The following is a 27,310-nucleotide window of genomic DNA, read 5'->3' as shown; positions in this document are numbered from 1 at the left end:
CGACATCCACGTGTTCGAATTCCGTTGGCTGTGTGAGCTGTATTGGGATACAACACGGCTTTGAATTAGAACACTAACGAATATTGAACACTACTTAATTACATTTTAATTAACAACTATTAGGCTTTTAATTAAGCAAATTTCAATTTTTGTACAAAGCTTGGAACGATGTGTGTGTCCAATTCAAGTTGTGTCGGAATTAGTTTTCATGTGTCTAAATCCATTTCTCATTATAATCATCTATTAATTTATTTACGACTTGAAATCAGTGAATACAAGTATACTTAAAGGATTCCTAATATATTCACAGACGTATTTAAAAGTCTCAAACCATAATATTCTTCCTATAAAAACAGTTATTCACTATTTGGTAGAGCAAGGTCAACAATCAAATTTGACACTTTATTCGATGATCTCACTGGGTAGTGTGCATTGTCTCTCTTTGGATCTCAATATTTTCCCGCTAGATGGCCAAGACCTAGTGTTTTGGCATTAGTTCGATGCACAAATGTATGACGTCACCATTTCAACCATCAACGAACGCATGGAACTAAAGCAAAGCTTAATATAAAGGAAAAACTAGAGAGGTGATGGAATTACCCACGATGTCGGAATATACCGCGTTTACCCTAGTTGTTGATTAAAAGCGCAATTAAGTAGTGTTCAATATTCATTAGTGTTCTAATTCAAAGCCGTGTTGTATTCCAATACAGCTCACACAGCAAACGGAATTCGAACACGTGGATGACGGCATTACGTATCAGTAGAATTTGAAGCGCGGACGGAATATGCCTCACCACGTGCCAAATATTGCCACACACAGTGACGGAATATAGGGATTTGGTAGGTTTCCATTCTAAAGGCTTTTAAATAAATATGGCAACATTTTGTGACGTTTCGTTGTTGCTGACACGTAGTGCGGTGTTTTGAGAGTCACATAAAGCAAACAGAACTTAAGTAACACATACGGTTATTTTTTATAGTTTTTCATATCTCGATGCGTCCTTAATGTGACGGAATATACCGCGTTTACCCTACCAGATGGCAGATGCAAAATGTAAATCAGTGGTTCCCAAACTTTTTCAGGCTGGCACCCCCTTTGGCTCCCTAGTAAATTTCTAGCGCCCCCACAGCCACATTTAAAAAAATACGCCTCATTCTTAAAATGTAGTACTCTCCAATTTTAAAAGATAAAGGTTAAACACAAATGTGCATTTCACAAATAGAACCCCAATTAGTGAACCAACTTGTTTTTCAGCTGTTTTAACCATATCAGCACTAGAAACCTATGACGTCTCGGGCAAATTTATGGCCGGTCTAACAACCAATTTCCAAATTCAATTATCAAGTAATATCTCTCAAACTAATGAACGCAGCTCAATGAAAATTGGAACACATATCATTAGGACCTAATGGTGATGTTCAGCAAGTGAAAATTTTTTAAATTTTGCCTTCATTCGTGAGTTATATTGCGATAAAGTGATCAAAGAATTTCTTCCTAACTCCTGAACAGATTTTAACAAAATTTTTAATATACATTCCTAACTACCATGTGGTGATTTTTTTTGGCTTATAATTTTTTTTTCATTTCACCTTCGTTTGCAAGTTTTTTTTTATCATTTCACCGTCAATCTTGATTTCACACTTCCTTATATTAGGCCCGTATCGCCGGGAAATTTGTTTGTCACTTAAATTTGCGGCAATCAAGAAATTTCTTCTAAACTACTGAACAGATTTTAACGAAACTTTGTATACCCAACCTCCCAACGGTGATGTTTAGCTCGTGACAATTTTTCTATTTTGCGTTTGTTCGCAAGTTATACAGATATAGGAGGAACGACCAGCTTTTCTACCGCCCGGTTTAACCAAGAGCCATTTACATATAGCCATATAACTCGCAAACGAAGGCAAAATCGAGAAAATTGAAATGAGCTAAACATCATCGTTGCTGAGGTTAGGTATTTAAATACTAAGTTTTGTTCAAATCTGTTCAGTAGGTTGGAAGAAATTTCTTGGTTACTGCAAATTTAAGCATGTATTGCTGTTTACAATTGAAATGAAATTGAAATGAAAAAATATAATTCAGTATTCACTTCAGTGATTGACAGAGCGCGCATTTTCTCGTCAACAAAAACATGAAGTCACGGACAGAAAGACAGGCGGACAGACAGACGGACAAGACTAGCACAATAGCGCCTTTTTTTCTATAAATGAGAAAATGTGCAAAAAACTCGCGAACGAAGGCACAATCGAAAAAATTTTATGAGCTAAACATTACCGTCCGGTAGTTATAGTTAGGACTGTAAATTCAAAATTTCGTTCGAATCCGTTTGGTAGTTTGGAAGAAATTCCTTGATCACTGTGAATTTCTGCCTGTATTGCTATATAACTATGGCAAAAACAAATGAAGGCAAAATTCAAAAAATTTTCAGCAGCTAAACGTTACCATAAGGTCCTAATGAATACATGTACCAAGCTTCATCTAGTTAATTAAGTTCAGTAGTTTGAGAGATATTCCTTGATCATTGAATTTGGAAATTGGCTGTGAGATCAGCCGCGAGTCCGGCCGTTGATTTGTCCGAGATGTACACCCAGGAGAGTTTACACGAATCTGGGTGAAAAACCCATCGCTGGGAGTCATGTGCTGCACGTGTTGTGTACAAATCGTCAAACAAATGTTCAAACTTCCATCTTCAACTTGCCACCTCCCTATCGCCCCCCAACCGCCCTTTTCTTCCTTAGCGCCCCCCAAAATCTTTCCACCGCCCATAGGGGGGCGATATCGCCCACTTTGGGAACCACTGATGTAAATGAAAGCCTCCCAAATTACCCCTTCTGGGCAGTGGGCAGTGTGGATTTCTAGGAATGGAAGTTCACTTCTAAAAATAATTTTCCACAGTCCAAGGTGGAAAGCTTTCCTTAGTTAGATTATCAGATAGTGCTCTGCCAGGTGATTGACCATAAAGGAAAAGGGGGATCACAAGTAGAGTAGCCAGCTACCTCAGATTTGTTATACAATTGTTGTTTAGTTGTCTAATGTCTATTATTTGATTGGTATTTTGTATTCATCTTTTATTTAATGAATTTTTTTAAATTTTCCAGTCCTTTTGTCTGTAATAATTAAGTTTAAGTTAAGTATTAGGTAATTTAGTTTAATAATTAAATTAACCAGCAGGATGGAATTCTTTAAATTAAGGTTCATATATTATTTTCAATCCACATGCACCACTTTTTTGATCCAAAAATTTTAGTCACGACTGGGGGAATAAAAATAAGAGAGATAAAAGTTATACTTGTAAGAATCTAGAATGAAGGTTGCAAAATTTCAAGTTTTCAATTAGGACAAAAGTAAATATTAATTCATTAGCATATTGTCTCCATTCTTCAAGTCAAACACAACAAATTACCATTTATGAATTAATAACAAATTACACCACAAATAAGAGTTAAACATGATGCACTGCAAAATCTATTCCGCGCTGTTGGGGGTCAGCCCCTCTAAAGGTCAATGGTCCGGCCGGTATAGTACCAGCACGTGAAGCCAAGCAAAAAAAGCAAAAAAACTCAGGGAAACAAACGGAGGAAGAACCAAGCAAACATGTATTAAATATATCAGTGGTACATGAAGGTGAAAGGTGCAAAATTAGTTGGTTAGTAGTGAGACAGCCCAGGGCTATGAGTGATGGGGTGAACCTAGCATGTGAAAATAAATAGCCAGCAGCCCAAACTGGTTTGAACAGTAAAGAATAAATAATGATACATGGTAAATAAACTAAACTGGGCCAGAAGAATGGTCAGTAGCTTAAATCAAATCAAGAATAATGAAACCAAGGAATCAAGGCTCAAAATGGGCCCTGGGTCAGGCCTGGTCCATCAAGTGGCATCCACACCAAAGAAACAAGATGGCGGTGGTCTTACTTGTGAGTATCAGTGGGGTAGACTCAACTGGCACGTTAGGGCAGCTCTGACATGAGTTGCTAGACAGGACTTAAAGGGCATCCACACTGGCCTCTAGTGTCAGCTCGAGTAGCTGAAGAGCAGCCCAAGACTCGTCTGCAATGTGGCTCAGTGAGCCCAAAGCTTGCCTGTCACTCATCCAGAACTGGCATTGAACTAGCTCAGAACTTGCCGGAATGCGCCCCAAATTGGCCCAGGATATGCCCCACGTTGGCCGCTCTGCAAAAGTGCAGGAACAACAACACATAAAACCTATCCAACAAAACACTTGAATTTGAAACACACAAATACACTTGAAATGCATAAACACACATTAGCTACCTACTACTAAACTCTAGAACAAATTTTAAGGGATGATTGATGATATTTACAAACATTTACTGATAACATTCATTGATTAAAATTTAGGACTGAGATGCGTGGCGAGAGTATTCCCTTTACTCACCTATTTAAAGAGCCAGGATAATCTTAGTTGGTCAGTGACAGGACAGCAAGGAAGTCTTCATAGCCAGAAAGCAGGCTCATGTACAGTAGGCAGTATGAGTGGTTGGCAAGTCAGTGTAAGCACCAGATAAGCAGGAACACAGAAAATTTACTCGCTTCAACGATGCTTATTCACATGCATTAATTTAACTTTATATTGCAGTCACTTTATTAGTATTAAAGCACTGGGGACAAAAAGAGAGGATTAATTGAAAACACTTAATAAATCATTCATTTGCCTAAATGCAGCCCCTAACAGCGCCCCGCGGGAGCTGTTGTGCGGGGTGGCAGGAGCGGGACTCGGGAGCAAAATCTCATACATGCCCACACAGTGACGGACTGACAGCAAACAAGCAACTGCCTCTGATGGCAGCAGTTTGCCTCTGACGGTTTTATTGCGCTGAGGTTTTTTTACTTTTCGGCTAATTTTATATTGTAAGCCCTTCTCTCCCATTTATCTGTCTTCAATGCTTTCTCAAAACTGATATGCAAATCTAAAATTTTTATGCTCACCAATGGTGCTAGGTTCTATTGTAAATACGTTTTTAGGGGTGTCCCTTATTAACCTGGGGGTTGTCCCTTATTACCCTGGGGGTTGTCCCTTATTACCCTGGGGGTTGTCCCTTATTACCCCAGGGGTTGTCCCTTATTACCCCAGGGGTTGTCCCTTATTACCCTGGGGGCTGTCCCTAATTACCCCAGGGGTTGTTCCTTATTAACCCGGGGGTTGTCCCTTAATACCCCGTTTTGCGGAAATGGCCGCCATTTTTTTTACTAGATACGCAAATTTTGTCAATCACATTTTTAATTTTAAGCCAACATTTTAAGCCAACACCTTAAAATGTGATTTTGTCAATCACATTTTAAGCCAAAGTTTTATGTAAGTAATATTTTTTAATATGGTGAATATATATTTTTTTGCTACAGACCTTAGCTCAGGTAATTTTCCAAAACCTCACTTTTCACACATTTTTTGGGGAATTTTTTAGAGGTAGTAAATGCATGCTTTTGTAACTTGCTTTATGCTTCATAGATAGTAAAAATGTTGAACTTCATGCCACTATTTTTAATTTTGCAATATTTTGATTTGTTTTGCTGCTACATTTCTACAAAATGTGGGACAACTTTCCTGATTCTCCAAGCTCATCCCTTCCCTTATTATCCTGTTTGACGGCATGCAATTGCCAAACCCTGCATAATGGCTTGAATTGGCATACACGTCCAATCAAAAGCAATTAATTGATTGATAAACTCTGCATGAATTGGAATATAGCACCTGTTTTGATAGGCATTCATCAGTGTCAATCATCCACAACAATTGTAATATGTGCATGTGTGATGTGTTGATTTGAGTGTTATTCACATCAATCATAATGTGTGTGCATCCCTGTTAATCATCGAGCTTTGGCCACATTGATTTTTATTCCAAGTTTCATTGGCACTAATTGATAATTTTTATATTTATTTGCCAAGACAATAAATACTGTGCAGTGCCTGGTAGTCCCTCTGAAATGACAGTAAATACCATGAAGTAGTACCATACCTCATGTTCCCTTTCAGTGACTGACAGTCCCAGGTACAATTGAGAGCCCCAAAAATCCAGTTGCCCATTGGAGAGAAGATTTTGCCTGCACTTGCTAATCTTCATTGCTGGTGGAAGAAAACCACCATAATTACAAAAATAATTCCCTAATTTGAATGTGTTGTTAGTGCTCCAGATAATAGAATCAATTCTCCTTTAATTCAACTAAACTAAAATTTTGATGTTTAATATTTTACTCAACAGAGCTCATGCGGATACATAATAGTGCAAAATGACTCTGCAGAGAGAAAATAATAGAGATCTTAATTGTACAAGTTCATCATCAAATGATTTGATCAAACAATTCAAGAAGCGCAAAGGAACAGAATTTATTGAAGCCTCCAAAAGAAGAAAAACAGGTTAGTCTAATTAATCATTAAGGTGTTGTTTTTATTCTATAAATTTCGTTTTAGAACAATACCTAATTGCTGAACATCAGTAACTCAGGCAACATAGTTGATTAGCTGACCTGCTGACTGACTGTTTATTTGGCAGAAACATTTAAAAATGTAACTTCTGTGGGTTAGAACATGCTTTTGAATTTTTATGGGATGAAAACAAGCCCTACAAATGTCATTCCCAAATATACAACCATAAGGAATGAAATTGGTGTACTAAGTGATTTTGTATGAGCTATCTTATATCATTAATTTTTTACTTGAATAAAAATGTCCTAACTATTTTATATCTCTCCTAATTCTACTTTGGGTTTGTTCTTGTATTTGTGGCTGTAAATTTTGTGTTTGAAGTAATTTCTATGTACAATTTTTCTTTTCATGATGCATTAATGATGGACATTTAAAAGTTGAAAAAATAGTTTGTTTGATTAGTATTTTCACCTATGTTAAACCTTCTAATATTATCTCTCATTTTTAAAGTATAATTTAATTGATACTTCTTATCAATGGTTATAATAGAGCATATAGAAAAGGTAAGAAGAAAGTGAGGAAATTTCTTTGTAGCTCTAGATTTTTTTGCTTTCAAGAAGCAAGAGAAGTTTTTAGACATGTACATATATATGTATAGAAGATGATATTGATCTTTCAGAAAGCAGCTCTGGTGTTGATCAGAAGAACAAAACCAAGAAGTTTGGTTTTAATGGTCCTTCACGCAATGGCCCATATGGAAAGTTTGGCGGGAAAGGCAAGGATCCTCAAGGCAAACCTGACTGGCGAGAAGTGCGAGCTGAGACCAAGTCTAGGAAGAAGAAGAGGAAGCAAAGAAGTGTTGGTGGAGAAGAACTCTACACATCATTTATGAAGGTCAATAGCCTTCATAATTTTGGTATTCAGCACTGGCTCTTTATAGAAATTCAGTTGATTCAATTTGTAAACAGATACCGGTATGCAATTTCTTTTAAGAAATTTCATCTCTACCTTTTTGAAAATAACTAAAATCTCATCTGGAATATGAAAATACTAGTACTTTCCCCTTCTTAAGATATGTATAGAAAACATTTTGGCATTTACCTGTTTGTTAAATTTGTTATTTGATTTTTTTATTGTTCTACAAATTTGTTTGATGATTTGTTGATGATATTTTATTCGGCAGGCCATAAAGCTCTGGGAAGAGTTGCGTCACACTGACTGCAAGAAGGATCGGCGTCTGGAGCTATGCCGGCAAGTTACCAATCTTTTCATTGGCAATGTTAAAGTCTGGATTAAGCAGGCCAGTGGCATAAGGATGGCTGAGCATCTCATTACACATGGCGATGCTGACATCAGGCAAAGACTTTTTGATGAAATTTGCTCTAAAGAACAGATATTGGAGACCATGAAAGATTCCCACTCCCATCATTTTCTACTAAAGATTCTCAAGCATGGATCTAAGAACCAGCGTGACCTGATATTTGCAGCAATGGAAGGTCAGGTGGTTAGGCTTTCTAAACATACCTATGCATCTAATGTCATTCAACTTGCATACTCTGACTTTGCAACCTCTGACCAGCGTTCCAAGATGATGCAGGAGTTCTTTGGGCCTCGCTTTAGGTATTTCAAGGAGGAAGGTGTGAAGACGCTTGGAGACATCCTTGAGAAGCACCCTTCTAAGAAGAAGGAAGTTATGGAAGACTTGAAGAAAGGATTGCAGATGATAATGCACAAGGGCATCTTTAACAGCACTCTTATCCTTGGTCTACTCAGAGAGTACATGGTACACTGTGACGACCAAGTTGACTTCAATCTTGTGAGAATTTGCTCCTACTACATTTTTGAAACTGAAAATGCATGTTTGAGCTTTATTATATAATTGATAATTGCTCGTTCATGGCAATTTTAAATTGACTTTTACTGATAGGTACTTTGATAATGTTTTGGCGTGCTATTTATCTAGTTATTGTCAAACATTGCACAATATTTACGGTACCCTTTTTAAAACAGAGCAGAGTTATTTATGATTTGTTTGTTGTGAAGGTCATCGAGTCAGTGGAGGACGGGCTGCTCCGTGTGGTGCATACCAAAGATGGCGCCAGGATTGCCATGATGTGCCTGTGGCGGGGATCTGCTAAGCAGCGCAAGACCATCATAAAGAGCTTCAAGGGCCACATGATTGAAGTGCGCTACTCGTTCATACTTGCCTTTATTTGATCTGCATCTCTTGCATTTACCCTTTATTTTGTGTTTGTATTGCCAATCCTTGTAGTGGCGAATCGGGAAGGGAGTGAGTGCTTGGTGGCCCAAATTTTAATTTATGAATTTTTTTAAGGTTATTCTACAACTATGTCTGAATTGCTGACGCGCCAGCACCATTTTATTACATTACACAACATCCTGCACAAGCCAGGCACTCATTTATAAACAAGAATTTGGTGAAGAGCTAAGGTTCCAGGAGAGCTTGTTCTGTGTTGCACTCAAAACCCTGGTCGCGCGTGCGAGTCTCTTACCATTTCACAGTGCGCGCTCCCTCTATATGATCTGCTTCTCTAGCTTACATCATTTCATTTGGTCTGCTTCTCTTGCACATTGGCCTTTATTTGGTCTTCTTCTCTTGCATACGGTAATCTGCTTTATTCAATCTTCTGCTCTTGCATACGAAGGCCTTATATTTTTGGCTCTATCTTATCAGCATTCAAGTTTGACTATGATAAGTCTCCTCACATGATGTTGTCATGGGTTACTTTCCATGTTGATCCACCAACGGCCACGATGTACTAATCTCTGCAAAGTAAACTAACTTCAAAGAGGTAAAAATTTTCCTTGCTGCAAGTATTGGTCATCATATTCTGTTGGTAGAAATAGAGGTTTTGCTGCTTCTTCCGTTAGTGTGAACGGTAACTTGCCACATCAATTGTTGTTGTGAGTTCAGTTTATGGGAAGAGTTCCTAACTACCATTGCGTTGTTAGTTTAGGGGAACAGTTCCTAACAACTATTGCGTTGTTGTTAGTTCAGTTTATGGGAACAGTACCTAACAACTATTGCGTTGTTGTTAGTTCAGTTTATGGGAACAGTACCTAACAACTATTGCGTTGTTGTTAGTTCAGTTTATGGGAACAGTACCTAACAACCATTGCGGTGTTGCTAGTTCAGTCAGTGTAAGTGGTAACAGTTATTATTAGTATCATTGCTAGTTCAGTTCATGGCGCATTTACCACTTATTATTACCATTAATGCTTTCTAATTAGCTAAGCATGGTTGGTTGTGCAGGTTGCCACGTGGGAACACAGTTACATGGTGCTCCTTGCGGCCCTGGACTGCGTCGAGGACACCAAGTTCCTTCATAAGGTGCGCTCATTCCTTTCTCTGCTGAAACAAATTAAAGTAACATACTGTACTTATGCTATAATCTGCTATTGGAATAAGAGCTATTTTTGAAATTGTGAATATTATGGTCACCGTACAATTTTCATTATTAATTTTGGGATTAATTTGGCGTTATTGAATGGATTGTCTTCTAAGAACAATAAAGTTTATCATAAATAAACTTAACAATAAGTTAAGTTTAACCAATACAACAATAAAGTTTATCATCATAAATGTATGATATCGCTTATGACTTTGAGAGGTACCTTTGAATTTTCTACATCAAAGTTTAATTATTGTCAGTTGACAGTGTTTCCATACACGTTGAAATTCGAGTTTTTATCAATGTTTGAAAATAAGAGTGCCTGATGGAAAGATTGAAAAAAGCTTATCTATTAAATTATGATAAGTTGTGTAACTTGCATTTTCAGGCGGTGCTTGAAGTGCTCATGGCTGAGAAAGAGAAATTATTGCAATCTGAGTACGGCACTCGAGTTTTCAGGTGAGCGTCCATGACTTTGACTGTGCTTCATAAATAGAGGTGGGCAGTAGCGCGCTACATGTAGCGGCCGCTACATTTTCAGTAGCGGTAGCGGCGCTACATTTAAGCAATTGTAGCGGTAGCGCCCGCTACATATTTAAGTAGCGATACGAAGTTTTGCCGCTACTGCGCTACTGCTACATTTATAGATAATTCCTTTAGATTTTACTTAATAGCATTAAATATTATTTAAAAACCAGCATGATTCATTCATAATATAAATTACATAATAAAATGTACGAAAGATTTCGGTGTAATGTTGTCAACCTAAGCCTGTTACTACGGTTGTGTCAACATGTTAGTTGTTACCAGAGGTGGGCAATAGCGCGCTACATGTTGCAGTAGCGGCGCTACATTTTAAGCAATTGTAGCGGTAGCGCCCGCTACATTTAGAGCATGTAGCGGTAGCGGCGCTACATTTAAGCAATTGTAGCGGTAGCGCCCGCTACATTTAGAGCATGTAGCGGTAGCGGCCGCTATATTTCAAAGTAGCGCTGTCCAGCTCTGTTCATAAGTGTAAATCAAAGTCCCTTAGATCAATAATATCCCCTCAAATCAAATAATATTCAAAGACTCGATGTGCTTAGCACCTGGTGGTTTTATGTTAGGTCTTTCATATTAGTTTCTACCTTATCCAGGTACATGGTGCTGGGAAGGAACGCCACGTATGTCCACCCTGACATTCTAAAGGTGCTGGAGTCGGGAGACGTGTGCAGTCAGAACAAGAAGCCGCGCGATCTCTGTCGTCGCGAGATCTTGCAATACATAAGTGGTCCCCTCCTGCAGGCGCTCACTGACAACCTGCCCCGCTGGTGTCGTGATGCGCACTGGACGCTCTTCCTTGGGGCTGCAATTCACGTCTTACCTGAAGCTGGCCTCAAGTGCGCCGCTATGACGTCACTGGCGCAGCACTGTGCTGCCCCAGTGCCCGAGGATGCAAAACCTTTGATGGATTTGGCACCATTCAGCAAGATGCTCTCCTTCCTTGTTGGAAAGGATGCTGAAAACAAGAAAAATAAAATGCCACTCTTCACGTTAATACTTATCAAACATGCTGGCGAGGTGGGAAACAGTTTCATATGTGTGAAAAAGGCTTTAATTTTGAAGCGTCTTGGCTTAATATGTATATTTGCATTTTGTAAATCTCACATATGTTGATTACGTCATGTTATTTGGCGTCAACCATTTAAATATGATTTAGCGTTCAAAATATGATGTCTTCCTTCACAGACAATTGCATCATGGCTGAAATGCAACAGAGGTTGTTTTCTAATGGTCAAAGCCATCGAGACGGAAGTTAAACGAGTCATGGCGGCCGTTCGCGACCACGTCGCGCCGCACACTGACGCTATCGACAAAATCAAGAGCTCTGCAAAAGGTGCCGAACTTCTCCTCGAGAAGCTTAAACTGACAGATGGTGTAGAGGCATCAGAAGATGAGGAAGAAAAAACGGGCATTGAGGCATATGAGACTGAGAAATTTGGTAAAACGAAGAAATATCACGGCAAAGTGCTTGAAAATGATTACAACGATAGCAAGGACGATCACAGCGATGTCGAAACAGATGTTCATGACGAGAAAATGGAAGATGAAGACGGCGTTGGTGAAGAAGAAACTGATGAAGAGGACGAATGATTAACAATTTTTAATGCTTGTCTTGTTTCCTCAACACAGTTCTTGCTCATTTATTTCATTATCCTTCCTCAATTAATGTCCATGCATCATTTGCTTGCGAGACACAATTTCTTATCGTTCTATTTTAGACCTTTTACTTGAGAAGTGGAAGTAGTAACAGTGTTGTCTAGGTTCAATGAGCTAAATCTTACTTGTTGCGCATTCTAAACATTGCTGGATTTTTATACCTATCTGGAGGTTCTCAGCCTTCCATAGATTTTCAAGTTTTGATTTTCTTTTAACCAACAAGCTTCCTCACTGAGTTAGACCCGAATCTCTACAGTTCATAAGAAAAAAGTTTGCGAAATAAATTTTTCCTGAAACTGGAGACTCAACTCTGCTTTAATCTCTTACTCATGGTCGGCTGTGTTCTCTTCTTACATTTTATTGAGCGAAGATTTACTAATATTATTTGTTATAAACAGCGTCATAGTTCTGTTGCATAAAGATTTAAATACTCAATCATTTGGTTGATGAAGGCCATGCAGCGAAAATTTTCTAAATAGTGTTTTAAAATTTAGCAATTAACAAATTTTACATCTGGTATTTCAGACTGTTTTGTTGTGATTTTGGTGAATCAATGCAGCTCGCTTCCTGCCTAGTACTGCGGACTACAGAGTATTTCGTGTTAGGGTACAAATGACTAGGATTTCTAAGCTCCTGTAGTAAGTTCCATTTGGCATTATTCTACTAAAAGCATGCAGTTTTCTGAGGATAAAAATGGATCTCCAATATTCGTGAACCTAAGTTGTGATCCTTTCCCTTAAGGCTTGATGTCTGTTGTCTGATGAGTTTAATATTAGATTCATCATTCAGTCTCATTCAGAACATAGCTGAATAAACTTCATAGCTACCTAGTTGAGGACTTGCTTCTCAAGTACATTACTCAAATGTAATTAAGCATACTGTTCAGTTCTATCATGTAACATTATACATATCAATCATCACAAGTAAACTTGAAAATTTGTATGGCATGGGCCAATCAGGGCCCTGTGTGGTGATTGGTGAATCCTTTATCCTTGTGCTTGTCTGCCTTGTCAAACAATGATTCACCAGCTTTACATTTTGCCTTGGCAAGTTGACAGGTAAAATGTAAAAGTTATGAATGATGCACAGTTACACTGCACACATCACAATGATCACATTCATCAATTCAATTCCTGCTATGATGCCTCATAGTGAGGCTCATACCATTCTTTAATAGGCTATCATTAGGATTTAACAAAAATTGCTGGAGGATAATTAAAAAGGGATGTTTATAATATTGATTGGTAGGCTTTTTCTGCTCATGATTGGTTTTTATAGATAATGTAGTATGTAGGTAACTGTAAAATTGGCTATCCACATTCCACTTTGGACCACCCATCTGGAATACAAGGCATGATCATGACATGAATCATGATGATGGTCAGGCATAAGGCATCCATATTTACCATAATACAATAATGGCAAATCACTTGCTGCAGGAATAAGCAGGATGGAATTTTATAAATGATTGTTCATAGATTATATTTGATTCACATTCACCAAGATCAGCTTCTTGTTCAACAACTTTGAGACAAAAAATACACTTCTTAAAGGCTTGAAATGCATATGGGTATGCTAAGTTTCTATAAAGTAATAACTTGCGAGTTGCGACTTCAAAGTTACAGGCTTGCAGCTGACAGCCTGACACTGACACAGTGACACTCAACAATTAAAATTAGACATATGAAAAGTAGTAGATAAAGATTTGTTTCTTAAGTTGACCACAGTGAACTAAACTCCACTTGCTCCAGTAAGTAATTACAATTTACTACTCAAGTTACCTTAAGGCTTAGCTACCAAGTAGGGTTTTCCATGATGTACACTAAACACACAATTCAGGGAAGTGGGAAAACATATGACAAGAGCCTGCATGCAACCAATCTAGCTTCATTCCCAGTGCATAATCTACTAGAGTGATCATGGTTGATGGTATCAGACTATCATTTGTTAATTCAGTGTCACTGTGCCAGATAATGATGAGTACCAGCCTCATCATTGTGCAGTGGTGCCCAATATTAACACGTTGACTATGAAGTGGTACATATGTGTACCACAAAATTTATTTCTCCAGGGCATAGTGGTAAATAATTTAGGTTGCCTAAAATTGGCCAAATCCAAGACCAAAATTGGCCAAAAAGGCCGATAACTCAATATATACTAGTTTATTTGTAGTTTCTGCTATAAAAATTCCATTTATTTTATTTTTGCAGTATTTAAAATTTAATTAGGAAGTACCCCTATCATAAATTTTAGCTAGCCAATGCAATTGAGAAAAACTAAGTCATGGAATTTGTCCATAAACAATGACCGTCTGGCAACCCTGTTAAAAACAGTAAAAAAAATTGAATAATAGTACAAGATGAAGCAATTGTAGTCAATGTGTTAAACGACCAACAATTGCTGGCCAATCCCAGCCATCTGTTTTCAAAATACCAAAATTGTCTGAACTTTGAGATAGTTTTCAGAGTCATTTTCCTTATAGAAATTTCCTTGTTGTATCCTATTTACATGTATTACGTACTTATGTCAACCAAAATTTCATTCTTCAATGCTTCTATTAACTTCAAAGTGAATCTTGATCATTCAAAACATTGTTAAATATATTATAAATCTTTGCTGAGACCTGCTTTTTGATCTGTTAATGTCATCTAAAGAGTTTTGATTCCTTGCAAATTGGAATATATATAATGCATTCTCTAGTCATTATTTGTATGTGTTTCAATAATAAAATTCTGCAGCAACTATTCCATGCAGCAACTATTTTTTCCATAGGGGCAGATTTTTTCTAAACATGCTTCGGCCATCTGTCCAGATTTATGAAATGACTTTATATAAATTCCCACACGCATGGTGCTTCTTCTTGCACATGGGTCTCATTTATAGGTGGCTTCTGCCCAATGTTCCACTTTGGTTCTTAATAGTATAGGTAGTATAGTATCTTCAGCATTCAAGAATAGGGATGTCGGCAATTTTTGTACTTTTCTTGACTAGTTCACAGATCTAAAAGACAGGCATTTTCATCAAATCTTTTCAATGGATGGTGGTTTCAAATGGTTTCTAGGCTTTCAGTTGTTCCGAAGGATACTAGGCATGTCAAGACTAAACATATGCTGCTACGCAGTCTTGTCTAGTCTGTTTTTGAATGCGTTTATATTCAGAGCATCAACATTATCATAAGGAAGGCTGTGCCACATGTCAGAGACTCGAGATGAGAAAGAGTTGTCAATTGTCATGGATGAGTGTCACCTTAGTTTTTTTAGTTAATAGCTGTGGCTCCTGGTGTTGGTTCTTGTTTTAAATTCTAGTAATCCTTATAAGACCTTGTACAAGCCATGAGTATACTTGTATACATCAATGAGGTCACCACGCAGGCAACAATAACAAGGATGTCAGCATTGCCACATTGATGGTCTAAATGATGGTCTTCATCTGTCCTAAAATTAGCCTATGCCACATCTTTTTTAAAACTTATATATGTGTTGTTTGCTTTTATTTATTAAATTATTTGCAGAAACAATCACAACAAATGGACACAGAAGGCATGTATATATCTATATATATATACGTTGGAAAAGCAAGACGGGTGCCAAAACTATGGCTTATAGGTTGAAATATAATTTTGAACAACTCTTATTAATCAAATTGTCAGCTTTAACCCAGTCATAAAAAGTTGATAATTAAACAAAATGAGCTCATTGAGTGCACTTAATCCATTACTGTGACATAAGAAAGGAATAAAAAAATTCGGCCATGATGAATAAAGAGCCATTTTGTTTGGAGCACCTACTTTTAGATCTCTGAGTTACATTATTATTTAAACAGTGGTTACATGCAGACCCCTTTCTGGAAAATCATACTTCCTTGTAAGGCTTATGAAATGGAGGTGACACTAGATTAATGATCATTCTCATACTCATGATAACTTCAAGTTTTATCCACATGATGTGAGAAAATTTCAAAACATTTTGTTTTAATTCTATTATGCTGTTTTATGCATATCAATCATTGGATGGATAGTCAGAAATGCTGTTATGTTACATTCATATGTGATATTTCTAATAAATCTGTTGGTTTTCAGATCCATGATGTTGGTGGAGTGTGCCACTACATCCAGCAACTCGAATGTCACAAACTACATCTCAACCACATTTTCATCTATCAGCCTAAATTCCCCAACTTGCACTAGCTCTGCCACATCTTGTGCCACATCCGCCAAATGCACCAATGTCAACTGCTCAACAAGCCTTGGCAGCAACACCACCAGTGGCTACATTAGCAATGGCCCAAGTGGTAATGATGAAACTAAGGTGCCTGTCATATCTGCAGTTTTGCCGGTTGTCAATATTGCAAATAATTCTGCATCAGATCTCCTGAGCAGTGGTAGTAACAGTTGCAGTGATAGCTTAGGAAATAGTATCAGCACCAATAGCATAAGTAACAGCAATAGCATAGGCAACAGCTGGAGGTTTCCAAAGAATGAAGAAGAGCATTTCAATGGAGGAAACTGCGAGTCTCCTTGGCATCTGCAGTCATCCATGGAGGCAAGACCAGGTGCCAATTACTCAGCCAATAGATCACCGGTATTTAGTGAGAGCAACCTTTTACAAAAAGCCTGCTCAGACACTGCAGGCCGTTCTATGAAGTATGGCTCACCTCTCTCAGAAAGCAAGATTTGCAAAAAAAGTAATGGGAAAGTTCAATGTGAGTCTAAAAGCATTTCCAACATGGTGGATGTAGAGGCATGCTTGGCCAATACACCACCCCATCTGCTGATCCGGTCACTGTCTTCCTTATCACATCACTCAACTCAGTTGTCAACCCTGCCCAGGCCTCAGGAACAGGAACCAGTGAGTTAATTCTTGCAGTTCATGTTGTTTTCTTAGAGTTTTCTCTAAAATGTTATCCAAAAATTCTTTGCTGCATATGTCAAGTGAATTCGAAGAGTTCAAATAAGAATTAATAAATAATTATGCTGGTAGGCAGTCAGGCTCTGCTGAATAAGACTCTCATATCCAAAGACCCTGAAGTATAGAAAACAAGAATTGTCTACAAAAACTATATGGGCCTCACTCATTTCTGCAGGTCGGTAGCCACACCCTGCAGAAGGGCGTCCTACAGCAGGCCAGGGACCGAATCTTCTCGCGCTGGAAGGAGCGTTACTTCGTCCTGACCAGGGACTACCTGGCATGCTTCAGGAGAGGCTCCACCAAGTACTCGGAGATGGGTTCCTTTATCTTCAAGGTTATTAGTTGCCAAAGTTTGTGATTATCAGTCTTTTATTGTGCAAAATTTCAATAATTTATCTTTTAATTATAGCTTAACCCAACATTGCGTGGGATAAATAAGCCCTGAGATTTGGGAATCTAATTATCAAAATCCACTGTTCTAAATCCTGCTATCCTATATCCAGGAATCTCATTCACAATATTTCACTAAACATGATATAAATAAAAGAAATACTTGTTTAAACTCACATCCATCAAACTCCCTCTTTGATGCATCTGCAATAAAATTTTTACTTTCAGTTTTTAACTAAATTCACTATTAAAAGAGAAATTGCTTATCTAAATATAACTCCTTTGTAAAAAATTTCAAATCCCAAAGATCTTCAGTTTATGATTCTTCTCAAATTATAAACAGTAAAGAGTCTTAACTTGGAGTAGTCTTAGCACCATTATAAGACTAAGTAAAATATGCTCAAGCAAGGACTGCATGAGAACACTTCCCTGCTGGGTGTGTTGTTTTGTAAGAAATTAGAACTAAATTTATCACCTGAGATTTTCTTGTCACGTTAATGTCAGGTAATGGAGTGCTCGATGTGCTGCAGGTGAACCTTGCCAGTGTGGAGGGCGTGTACTGGGAGGAGCGGCGTGGCAGCGCCGTGGTGGCCGTCGAGCTGCCCAGGGAGGGACGCGTTCTGCTTAGAGCTCGTGCCAATGAAGCCCATCTCCTGCAGGTAAGTGTTAATCAACCACAGAGGGCTTAATTACAACACTTCTCTTTAACTTCACTTCTTGTTGTTTGTTTGTCTGTCTGCTACAAATCTTGTAATCAAAATTTAATACACTTCTACTTGTCCTATCGATCTGAAATTTTGCACACTTGTGTAAAGTTGGAGACAATGCATGAATCAAATGTCAAAATAAATGATTTTAAAAATTAAACTTTATTTTTCAATATTAAAAAAATTGAAAAAATAATTTTGACACACTTTTACCTGTCTAATTGATCTGAAATTTTTCACACTTGTGTGAAGTCAGAGGCAATGCATGAATCAATTAATAGAATAAATAATTTTGAAGAAAAATTTATATATTAAAAAAATAAAAAAATTAATTTTTTAATATTCGAAAATTAAATGAGAAATTCATTGTACATCTGTAAGATTGGACGTACTAAGACGACTGCAGACGACGTACTAAGACTACCGTACTAAGACGACTGCAAATTCACAGTTCTTGTCTATCCGAGTCTACATTATAGTGAACTGCATAATGAACTCATGGGTGCTTAGGTCTTAACAAAGATGTTCTCACATATAGGTATGTCCAGTAATTTGACGAGCATTCTGTTGTTGACTAGAATTACACCAACGTCTTATTCAACTTAATCTTTAGGTCACCTTAATCATTTGAATTTATTGCACTATATTCCCTATGCTTTTGATCTGGAATATACTATTGAAAATAGCTACACGGTCGCTACTCCTTTAGCCTGACTGCTTTTTAGGCTACACTCACCAACCACAGACAAGAAATTGGCTGCTACATTTACTTAGGTTGCTAATTGTAATTAAGCGAGGCTCAATAGTACAGTACAGCCAATAGCTGCTATTTGTAATTAAGCGAGTCTGAATATTACAGTTCTTGACATTTGATATTTAATTTATTCAAGGTTTTATTTCTATTTGTAATGTTGATGTGATTGTCAGGGCTGGTATCGCGCGCTGCTCGACGCCACGACGTCTTCAAAGCTGCGACGCACGGCCCTGCGTCGGGGCACTTCGACCAGCACCCTGCACCTCCACCCCTCATCGTCTACTCCATACCACTCATCTACTGCCCCTCACCACTCCACGGCTACTCTCCCTCACCACTCCACGACTACTCTTCCTCACCCACCTTCCCTCTCTCTCATCCATCACGCTGCTTTACCCCACTCTTCACCTTCAGGTTAGTGTCAGTACCGCCTCTAGTCAACCATTTTAACCCCAATTATATAATCAAATGTGCGTTGTTGAATATTCTCAATTCAGAGCAAGTACTTTCATTAAATTCTCGAACAAATTTGCCTGATATTGGTTATACCTTTTTTATAATTGTGAGAGATATGAAATGAACTTCGATCATTAATCTGCTTAAATTGCAAGTTCACTAAAAATTTAAAATGAAAATGCCAAGTAAATTCATCTCATATTAAATGAAATTGTTTTGGAGACCATCTCCATCATGAGTGAAAGAACTGATATAGAATACAAGTACAAACCATAGTGAAAATCAAAATATACATGAAAGAGATTAAAAACAAGAAAACGACAAACAAACTTAAAAAAAACTAGTATAGATTTACAATTTCAATAGGGTAAGAACTATACGTACGCCTTATTGAGATGGAGTTTCTGTTTAAAAACTTGCTGCGATTCTAATACCGTACCCAAATGACTGGAAGTGGCACCGAGTATCTTGAAGTTTACTAGGCGTTTGCTTTGCTTTTAAATTCTTGGTATATGAGTAATTAATGCAATCATAGTAAAATGTAGACATATTTGATTGTTCAAGTAACGTCCTGTATTTAATGGAGATTTGTTATTGTTGATACTTGACCTCAATTTTCAAATAATACATATATTATTGATAGATGGTGAACATTTTAGCTCAGATGATGTGTTACGTGTACAAATTGACCACTAAAAATTCTGTTTCTTCCGAGTGGCAAAAATGTTTTATTTCAATTAGTAACATCGGCCTTTTATTTTCTTTATTATCAGATGAATTTTGTAGCGTCACCTTTTTGTCTTGTGCGGTAACTCTCGTTACCAGGTTTTTAGATATGAATAGCATTATAGATTCAAGTATCCTCCACTAATATAAATCAATAGTCGTTCTCACCTGCTGACAGAAAATTGATAGTTAAATGCTTTCAATTTACCAGGCATGAGCAGTTGCAGCAGCAGCAAGTGCGGCACTGAGGAGCGTCTGAGTTGTGCTAAACTGCAGCAGCAGCGCACGTCCGCCTGCCCTGGCGGCTCGCTGGACACTGACCCGCCGTCAACACCGCTGTCCTCCCTCACCTCCCTGCACAAACTGTCCTCAAACGCCTCGTCTGGTGCGCTGCATCACCCACACGCAAACTTTCCACGCTTTTCCTTTTGAATTGTGTTAATATGCACCTAACATAATGTTTAACTCTTGGGTATTTGTGAAGCTGTGCACCAGATGCAGTATTATTCAGTTTTTGTAAATGCGCTCAACTTTTCATCTTCTGGTTACCTTCCTCTTTTGTGCACTCGTGAGGTTGTTTCTGATATCTTTCATGTCCTGAGATGTTAAAACGTCTCAAGGATGAGAGTTTCTCTAAAAATTTAATAAGTTCTTGAACTTTCCTGCTGTATTCAATTTTTGTAATGTAACAGAAATGAAATTATTATGAAAAATAATCCGCTCTGTCAAGTGTACACGGTATTATTTGCTTGAAGTAAAGGGGACTGTGTGGTGAAGGAGCTGTTGGGGACTGTGTGGTAGGGAACAGTTGCTCACATTCGAGGCTCCTTGTGTGTCTCATATTTGTAGCTGCACAGCTGTGCTATATATGAGCAGTACTGTCCCCCTCCCCACTGCAGTAGGGCTAACTGAGGAATAGCACAAACTACTACCGCTTAGCCCAATATGCAGCGTCTCCTCCCCTCTCCTGCAGGGTCAGGCTGCGGGTCTTCCGTCGCTTCATCCCCTGGGCTGGGGACTTGTATTGCCCCCAGCGGGTGGTCGCCGCGGTCGCGCTTTAGTTTGGTCGAAAGTCCTCGGCGCCCGCTCCCCTCCGCGGCCTCTATGTGCCCTCCTAAGACCCGGCATTCCCTCTGCCTTGACCCCTCCGACCAGCCGCATTCCCGCCTGCTGCCCACCAGGACCACTCCCCTCACTCCCATTTCGTCCAGCCTAGGCTTCCCCTCAGCCCGCAGATTCACACATTCCCCTGCCGGTATGACAATCAAATATTAGGCTTAAAGGTTTATGTGCAATCTTTACTGTAGAAATTGTCCCTTTGATTTTACCTGTCCTATGTAATTCGAACTAATGATCGCACTGGTATAGTAAACGTTTGATGTGTATTTTCTATTTGGAAACTTTTTTGCTCTGAAATTTTAGTCAATTTTCAGTGTGAGCAATTAAGTGAAATAATAACATATATGTGAACTTATGGTCAAGAAAAGTTAGTCAAGGTTTAATTTTCAGGTCACACGCGGCGATCACTTTGCTTGGACTCGCTGTCGGCGTCACGGACTTCCCTGGTGAGCCTCACTCCCCGCAACCCTTTACTTGAGCTGCTCGAGACCTGCCCGCCTCCCTCTGCTGGTCCCATTCCTTGCCCTGTGGGCCCCTCTGCCGGCCCCAGCCCCTGTTCTAAGGGGCCTTCTACAGGCCTCAACCCCTGCCCTGTGAGGCCCTCTGCTGGCCTCAACGCTGAAGTCGCTCAGCCCAGCGAAGCTCCCCCGTCTGCCCTGGCCCAGCCCAGAACGCGCACCAGCCTCACGCTCTTCAGAAACTCGCCGCTCTTCAATTAAGACTTGCAAAATTTTCTGTTGATGCCGCGTGCGTGGGATCAGTTTTTGTGGCATCAGTCCTTGCTCCTGTCCAGTTAAGGTTTTAATTCTTCCCAAATGATGAAGCTCAGTTGAGATCTACAGAATTTTTAATTTTCTGTGTTGACAATTAATCTTCATGTCTTCATTAATGCCTTGCATGTGTTCCCTGATAATGCTTTATTCAGTTTTAATTATATCTGCATTCATGTGCTTATCGTTAAATAATGTCTCTGCAATTAATCTATCTCCTTTGTTGTTCTTCTCATTGACAACTAATGTTGTTCCCAAGAAATGTAAAGTTTCATAGTTCGTTTATATGTAAATAGCGATTTCAGAATGGCCATGAAATAATGTATCAAGAAAAGTTTCTTGCGGCCCTGACCTCACTTAAGATACAAGTGATCTTATTCATCTTGCAATATAATGATTGGTTTTAAGTAGGTAGTCTCTTATTCATCTTGCACCATGATTGGTTTTAAGTAGTCTCTAATTCATCTTGCGATATAATTTTAAACCAAATTGATTTTACTAGCGTTTGACGTTGATCAAAAGTTTTATATATGATGTGTACTGTAGAATAGTCTGTTGGCCTCCGCAACACAACCAGCTACTTTTTTCTATGCTGAATTATGATGAATGACGATGAATTTTCACAATGATGAATAATTATCACAAAAAGCTTGTTTTTGATCAATATGATTAATTTTCCTGGACACAGCCCCTTAGTGTCTGTTTTTACCTCCACTTGGGCCTCTACTTCTCTACAAAAGCTGGAAAGTTCTGGTCTTTCTCTTTTATGTTTACGAGCACTAGTTCAGCTCAACAGCCAAATTGGGTGCAAGGGTATGCGATATCATAATTCTAATATTCTTCGATGGGTTAATCAATGATAATTATGAATTATGCATTCATTAATGCATAATTCATAATATATATTCATAATTGAAACATATACTCAGCAAACCACTGTTTTGGAGAATTTTTTAGCCCATTTTCTTTGGTTTAAGATGCGATAACAGATTTTGGAACGGTGTACCTGCTTCATTGAAGCAGTTTCTTATGTTGAATTAACAAAGCTTATTATAGTTTGAGTATAAGGCTGGATTTTCATGCCATGTGTATTCGCATGACTCCTATGATCGCGGTGCAGAGGCGGACGATCAATGATTGTGCCCAGGAACACGTCCAGTCTCTTGCAGGTCCCCAGGGTGAACTCCCCCTCTCTTAGATCCTTCGGTAGGACGCCAGTTGTGTGTAGGTGACTTTAATGTGTGTTCTTAATGTACTGTTCAACAGTGTGTCCTGACTGCTGACAGTTGTACGTCTAGGTGACTTTAATGCGTGTTCTTGTGTACTGTTCAACAGTGTGTCCTGACTGCTGACAGTTGTGTGTTGGTGACTTTAATGTGTGTTCTTGTGTACTGTTCAACAGTGTGTCCTGATTGCTGACAGATGTGTGTGTAGTTGACTTTAATGTGTGTTCTTGTGTACTGTTCAACAGTGTGTCCTGACTGCTGACAGTTGTGTGTGTAGCTCGCTGTTCACTCATCGTTTTGACTGCCCGTCAACCGAGTTTGATTGCGTGTAAAGTCTGCATAGTTTCAGCGTGCACCGCTTTACTCGCATAAGATCAATAACAAAGTGTACTTTATTATTTTTGAAGCTTCATTTCTTATATATCATTGACTACGATATGCAGGTGGCGTATTGTCTTTTTCATTATATACGAGGAGAAAAAGCTTCAGAATTTATAAATAACTTCTTGTGTTCAGGGAAAAAGTAAAATGTTGTTTTTGCATTTTAATTTAAAGTTTGAGTTTAAACTTTAAAGTAAGTATCAAAATTGTCAATGACGATGCTAGTGATTTTATTGGTTATTGATATTGACGACTCTTCATCTTGCCACTCTTCGTGATAGGAATTATTCTGCTCAGAAATGATCATCAAGTTGATATTTGTTTTAAACTTTTTATTTATGCGCAATGCTAATTTCAATTGTCTTTTAATATGGAATTTGGTTGATTCTGAACTGGATGCATGTATGGTGATCAATAAAAACGTTGATTGAACTTGACTGAGAACTTCGAAGGGCTCTAGAGGTGACGTGAGGCTCGACTGCTGTTGAATGTTGGGCTGTAGAAGGGACGGCCTCGAATTTATTACTCTGCTATGTAGGAATTTCTGGAAGTTACTTTCCTCCCGGGATTAATTTTCACTTGAATTCAAAACCCATAGCTATGAATTATTATGAGGTAGAGTAAATTATTAGAATTTAAGTTTATGGCAAGTTTCCTTTGCGATTCTCATTTTAAGTTTGTTTATTGATGAAGTTTAATTGTTAAATTAGATTTTTAAAACGTTAGCTTGATTAAGATCATGATTTATATTGAAATAGAGTACGGCGTTCGTTATTCCTGCCATCGCTTGTTCATTCCACTTGTGTATTAAAAACCATTTTACCTGTAAGCGTTTCAGAAATATCCATTAGATGAGAAATTGCCTAATTATTTTTACGATGATAACTTCTTGTTTACTCGGATATTTAGGACGATAATTCTGAACAAATTTTCCATTGCCAGATTATACCTCTGACTCATTGATATTACAGCATTTTGATGCCATCATGCTCATTCTCGCTCATTAATGACTATAGATGATGTAGCTTGGTTCAATGCTTCAGTTTGATCACGCAGTGCAATCGTTGCTACCACATTCCAGCCTAGCTTTAGGTTGCATTCTCTCGCTTTAAATTGACATTCCCATTGGACATTTCATCTCACGGAGCGCTGTGTTCAGTTATTGAAACATTTCTCATGGAAAACTTGCATTGGCGCTTGTGTGTGTCTGCTTTTCTGTGACACATTCCTGTCAGGCGCAGTTGCTGCCATGGCAGCACCGCGGGCACTTCATATACGAGATCTTAACTTTATTTAGAATAAGGCTTTCATTAAGCAATACAAATGTCTACTGAATCTCATTCGAATCTTCTCTTGAAGTGATGTCGATTGTGGTAGACAGTGATTATTGTGTCACTGCACAGTTTCATTTCTTGCAATCCATTCTGATAATTTATGTCCTCATTTCTTGTCTTTCCCCACGCACTGCACTGCAATCACCACAGCAGAAGTCCTCACCAAAGCTTACAGTTTGTGTAAAGCCCAAAGTCCTCTTATACCTGAGTCTTGATCCCTCACCAGCACTCACTAAGTCGAAGCATACTTGCCATGCGGATGGTTATTTCTGTTACTAACCCTTGTTGACTAATCAGTAATATGATATCTTCTACGAAATGCAGGGACGGTAAATGATGGCGCACCAGAGTAGTTAATCTCTCATCGAGGACTGGGAGGTGGAGGGGGGCGCCAATATCTACTTATAGAGACCGCGAGTTGTGTGCGTCTGAGAAGTTTGTAGCTCAGAAGCAGCGAGTTCGATTACCCAATTTAACGTCGGTGACAATAACGTGTGCTCGCTGAGCGCGGTGGCGTGGCGGCGGCACTGAGTGCAAGAATGCTGCCTTCGCGCAATATTCGCTTGCTCCATTATTCTATTTTGTGAATCTTTCATGATCGAATTTAATTCTTGCATTTAAATTGAAATGATGAATTTATGTTAAATAAACAGCAATAATTAAATAAGTGTTATTATGGAATTGTGTCGAGCGCTTGTTGGGCTTTTAAAATTCAACGCTAGCCGCCGAATCGGATCCGCGAATTCCTCAAAAAATTAAATGTTGGTGTCGTTGCCCGACATTCATGTACCACACCAGTTGCTAGGGCGAACCAATACTCGTGTGGACTTTAATACTTATTTGTACTGTGTACATTGATGATGTTGTTAGTGTGTGACATGAGAACAATCCTTACGTGTAAAAGCATCCGTTCCAGATAGCATTTAATAATCATTGTCGTAGGCTAGCCGTTCGCTCTCAATGAGGGCACGATGTCTCGTGTAATGTCTCGGTTTTTCCATCTCTAACTTTCTAGAACCTTCCCTCCTTCTATCACTGTTTTTTTCTGTAGAATTAAAGTTTATGAAAGTGTAATAGGCTAAAGTGACAATTGAATCTCTGTTTATTGTAAAGAATATGAAGAGCTCTACAAATCTACTTGTGTACCCATGTTGACGGTGATCGATATTGTTGACACGCTTCAGTGTCCTTACAGCGTGTCCAAATTTCTTCTTGGGGGTCTTCAAACTCATGTAAGGCATTGCAAGTACTCAAGTGTATTTTTCATTAGCATGTAGGTCGATGTTATTTACTGCTGAATTTGCGGTGATCGGTTCTATGATGTACGAAATTCTGTAGCGCATGCGGTCGTTATCACGCACATGTTAATGACGCGCCGATAAGACGCTGTTCACTCCAAGCGTGTGAAATTTTCTGGTTTCCTGATTACCTAGCTTCTTAAAATTTTTTTTTTAATGTTTACCTGGCTTCTTAAAAATTCGATAAAGGCAGCAGAAAAACGCCATTAATTCATCGCTGAAAGTTAGGTCAGACAGTAAGTTTTCGGCGCAGTCGCATGATAGGTAAGTTTTCGGCACAGTCGTGTGATGATATCTTACGTATTACCAATGTTTAATCTTCCAAAAATTAATCATTTAGCATTTTGTGTAGTACCATTTTTATTAAAAAACATTTTCACGGAACATGAAAGCCACTTGACAACTGCCGTCAAGCCCAACCGACAAGGTTTATTAATATGCTTCTGCGTGGTCGTCGTGCACGTCACATTATGACACGTAGAGCTCCCGTCATAGGTTCCCAAATTTTATTGATATCGTATAGCTTATTTGTATGTTGAACATTATTTATGATGTCGTGTCTTGTCCTCCATATTGTTGACATCAGAACTAATCACTAATTTTATAACCCTTCCCTCTTACGAACGAATCAAAACGTAAAACGTGGAGGAATGTATTAATAGTGTCCTAGAAAAAGAATGTCTTGCGGACGTCTAACCTAACTCACCCGCCCACAGCAATGTAATTAGATCGTCTCTGTATTGTATATTGGTCTATGTTCACTACAATGGTGTCGTGGGTCACAACAGTGTAGTGCTCAGTCAGTGGAGATTGCTTGATTGGTCGTTGTAAAGCTGTAGCTCTAATTGTTTCTAAAGTCTTTTAATTCTGTTTAATTTTAGTATTTATTTGTATATAAAGCTGCCGAGATGCAATCGTTGAAATAAAGTTGAACTAACACTCCAGCCGTACTCCATTATTTTCCAGAATTTGACCCCTGGTTTAAGCAATAAAATTATTACATCTTTATTTATACCTGCTCGGCCATTGGGTCAAATGGTCCACATCCCCATGCATATAATTTTAGTAGAGACACAATACATGACAATTTCGGGGCTATTTTAGAAGTCAAATGTAACGACAATCATCAGGAATTGGTCAGTCAATCCGATGATGAGCTGTCGGTCTTGATGTTATTTATAAATTATTTTCATTAGAGCTGCGCAGCGAAATGCTTCCTATTGAATTCTTAAAGTAATTC

The 27,310-nt window shown here is 38.5% G+C and overlaps 2 protein-coding genes across 4 annotated transcripts; both read left to right on the top strand.

The window, feature by feature from the left end:
* The first annotated feature begins 6,207 nt into the window (after positions 1-6,207).
* LOC108668370 (pumilio homolog 3) lies at positions 6,208-11,982 on the top strand. Its single transcript, XM_018155569.2, has 8 exons — positions 6,208-6,381; positions 7,070-7,284; positions 7,574-8,206; positions 8,434-8,574; positions 9,665-9,742; positions 10,192-10,262; positions 10,940-11,363; positions 11,532-11,982. Exons 1-8 carry the CDS (start codon positions 6,255-6,257, stop codon positions 11,934-11,936), a joined length of 2,094 nt encoding a protein of 697 aa, XP_018011058.1. The 5' UTR covers positions 6,208-6,254; the 3' UTR covers positions 11,937-11,982.
* Positions 11,983-12,050: 68 nt separating this feature from the next.
* LOC108668371 (mucin-5AC) lies at positions 12,051-25,817 on the top strand. Of its 3 annotated transcripts, none has more exons than XM_018155571.2 (8): positions 12,051-12,640; positions 16,081-16,849; positions 17,085-17,243; positions 17,830-17,958; positions 18,934-19,174; positions 20,154-20,327; positions 20,916-21,197; positions 21,452-25,817. In XM_018155571.2, the coding sequence occupies exons 2-8, from the start codon at positions 16,085-16,087 to the stop codon at positions 21,778-21,780; spliced, it is 2,079 nt and encodes a 692-aa protein (XP_018011060.1). In that variant the 5' UTR covers positions 12,051-12,640; positions 16,081-16,084; the 3' UTR covers positions 21,781-25,817. The 3 variants fall into 3 exon arrangements, with proteins under 3 accessions (XP_018011060.1, XP_047737253.1, XP_047737254.1); XM_047881297.1 differs by lacking the exon at positions 12,051-12,640 and adding an exon at positions 12,938-13,060; XM_047881298.1 differs by lacking the exon at positions 12,051-12,640 and adding an exon at positions 13,670-13,752.
* Positions 25,818-27,310: the final 1,493 nt, after the last annotated feature.

The sequence above is a fragment of the Hyalella azteca genome, unplaced genomic scaffold, assembly GCF_000764305.2.
Source record: "Hyalella azteca isolate HAZT.00-mixed unplaced genomic scaffold, Hazt_2.0.2 contig7573, whole genome shotgun sequence".
Taxonomy (NCBI): Eukaryota; Metazoa; Arthropoda; class Malacostraca; order Amphipoda; family Hyalellidae; genus Hyalella; species Hyalella azteca.
This window is presented reverse-complemented; position numbering and strand designations above follow the sequence as displayed.

Coding starts and splice junctions, on each gene's coding strand:
- LOC108668370 (XM_018155569.2), top strand. CDS start 6,255: ATGACTCTGCAGAGAGAAAATAATAGAGATCTTAATTGTACAAGTTCA. Junction 6,382..7,069: donor CTCCAAAAGAAGAAAAACAG/GTTAGTCTAATT, acceptor TTGATCTTTCAG/AAAGCAGCTCTGGTGTTGAT. Junction 8,207..8,433: donor ACCAAGTTGACTTCAATCTT/GTGAGAATTTGC, acceptor TTTGTTGTGAAG/GTCATCGAGTCAGTGGAGGA.
- LOC108668371 (XM_047881297.1), top strand. CDS start 13,020: ATGATTCACCAGCTTTACATTTTGCCTTGGCAAGTTGACAG. Junction 13,061..16,080: donor TTGCCTTGGCAAGTTGACAG/GTAAAATGTAAA, acceptor GTTGGTTTTCAG/ATCCATGATGTTGGTGGAGT. Junction 20,328..20,915: donor GTCCTCAAACGCCTCGTCTG/GTGCGCTGCATC, acceptor CCTCTCCTGCAG/GGTCAGGCTGCGGGTCTTCC.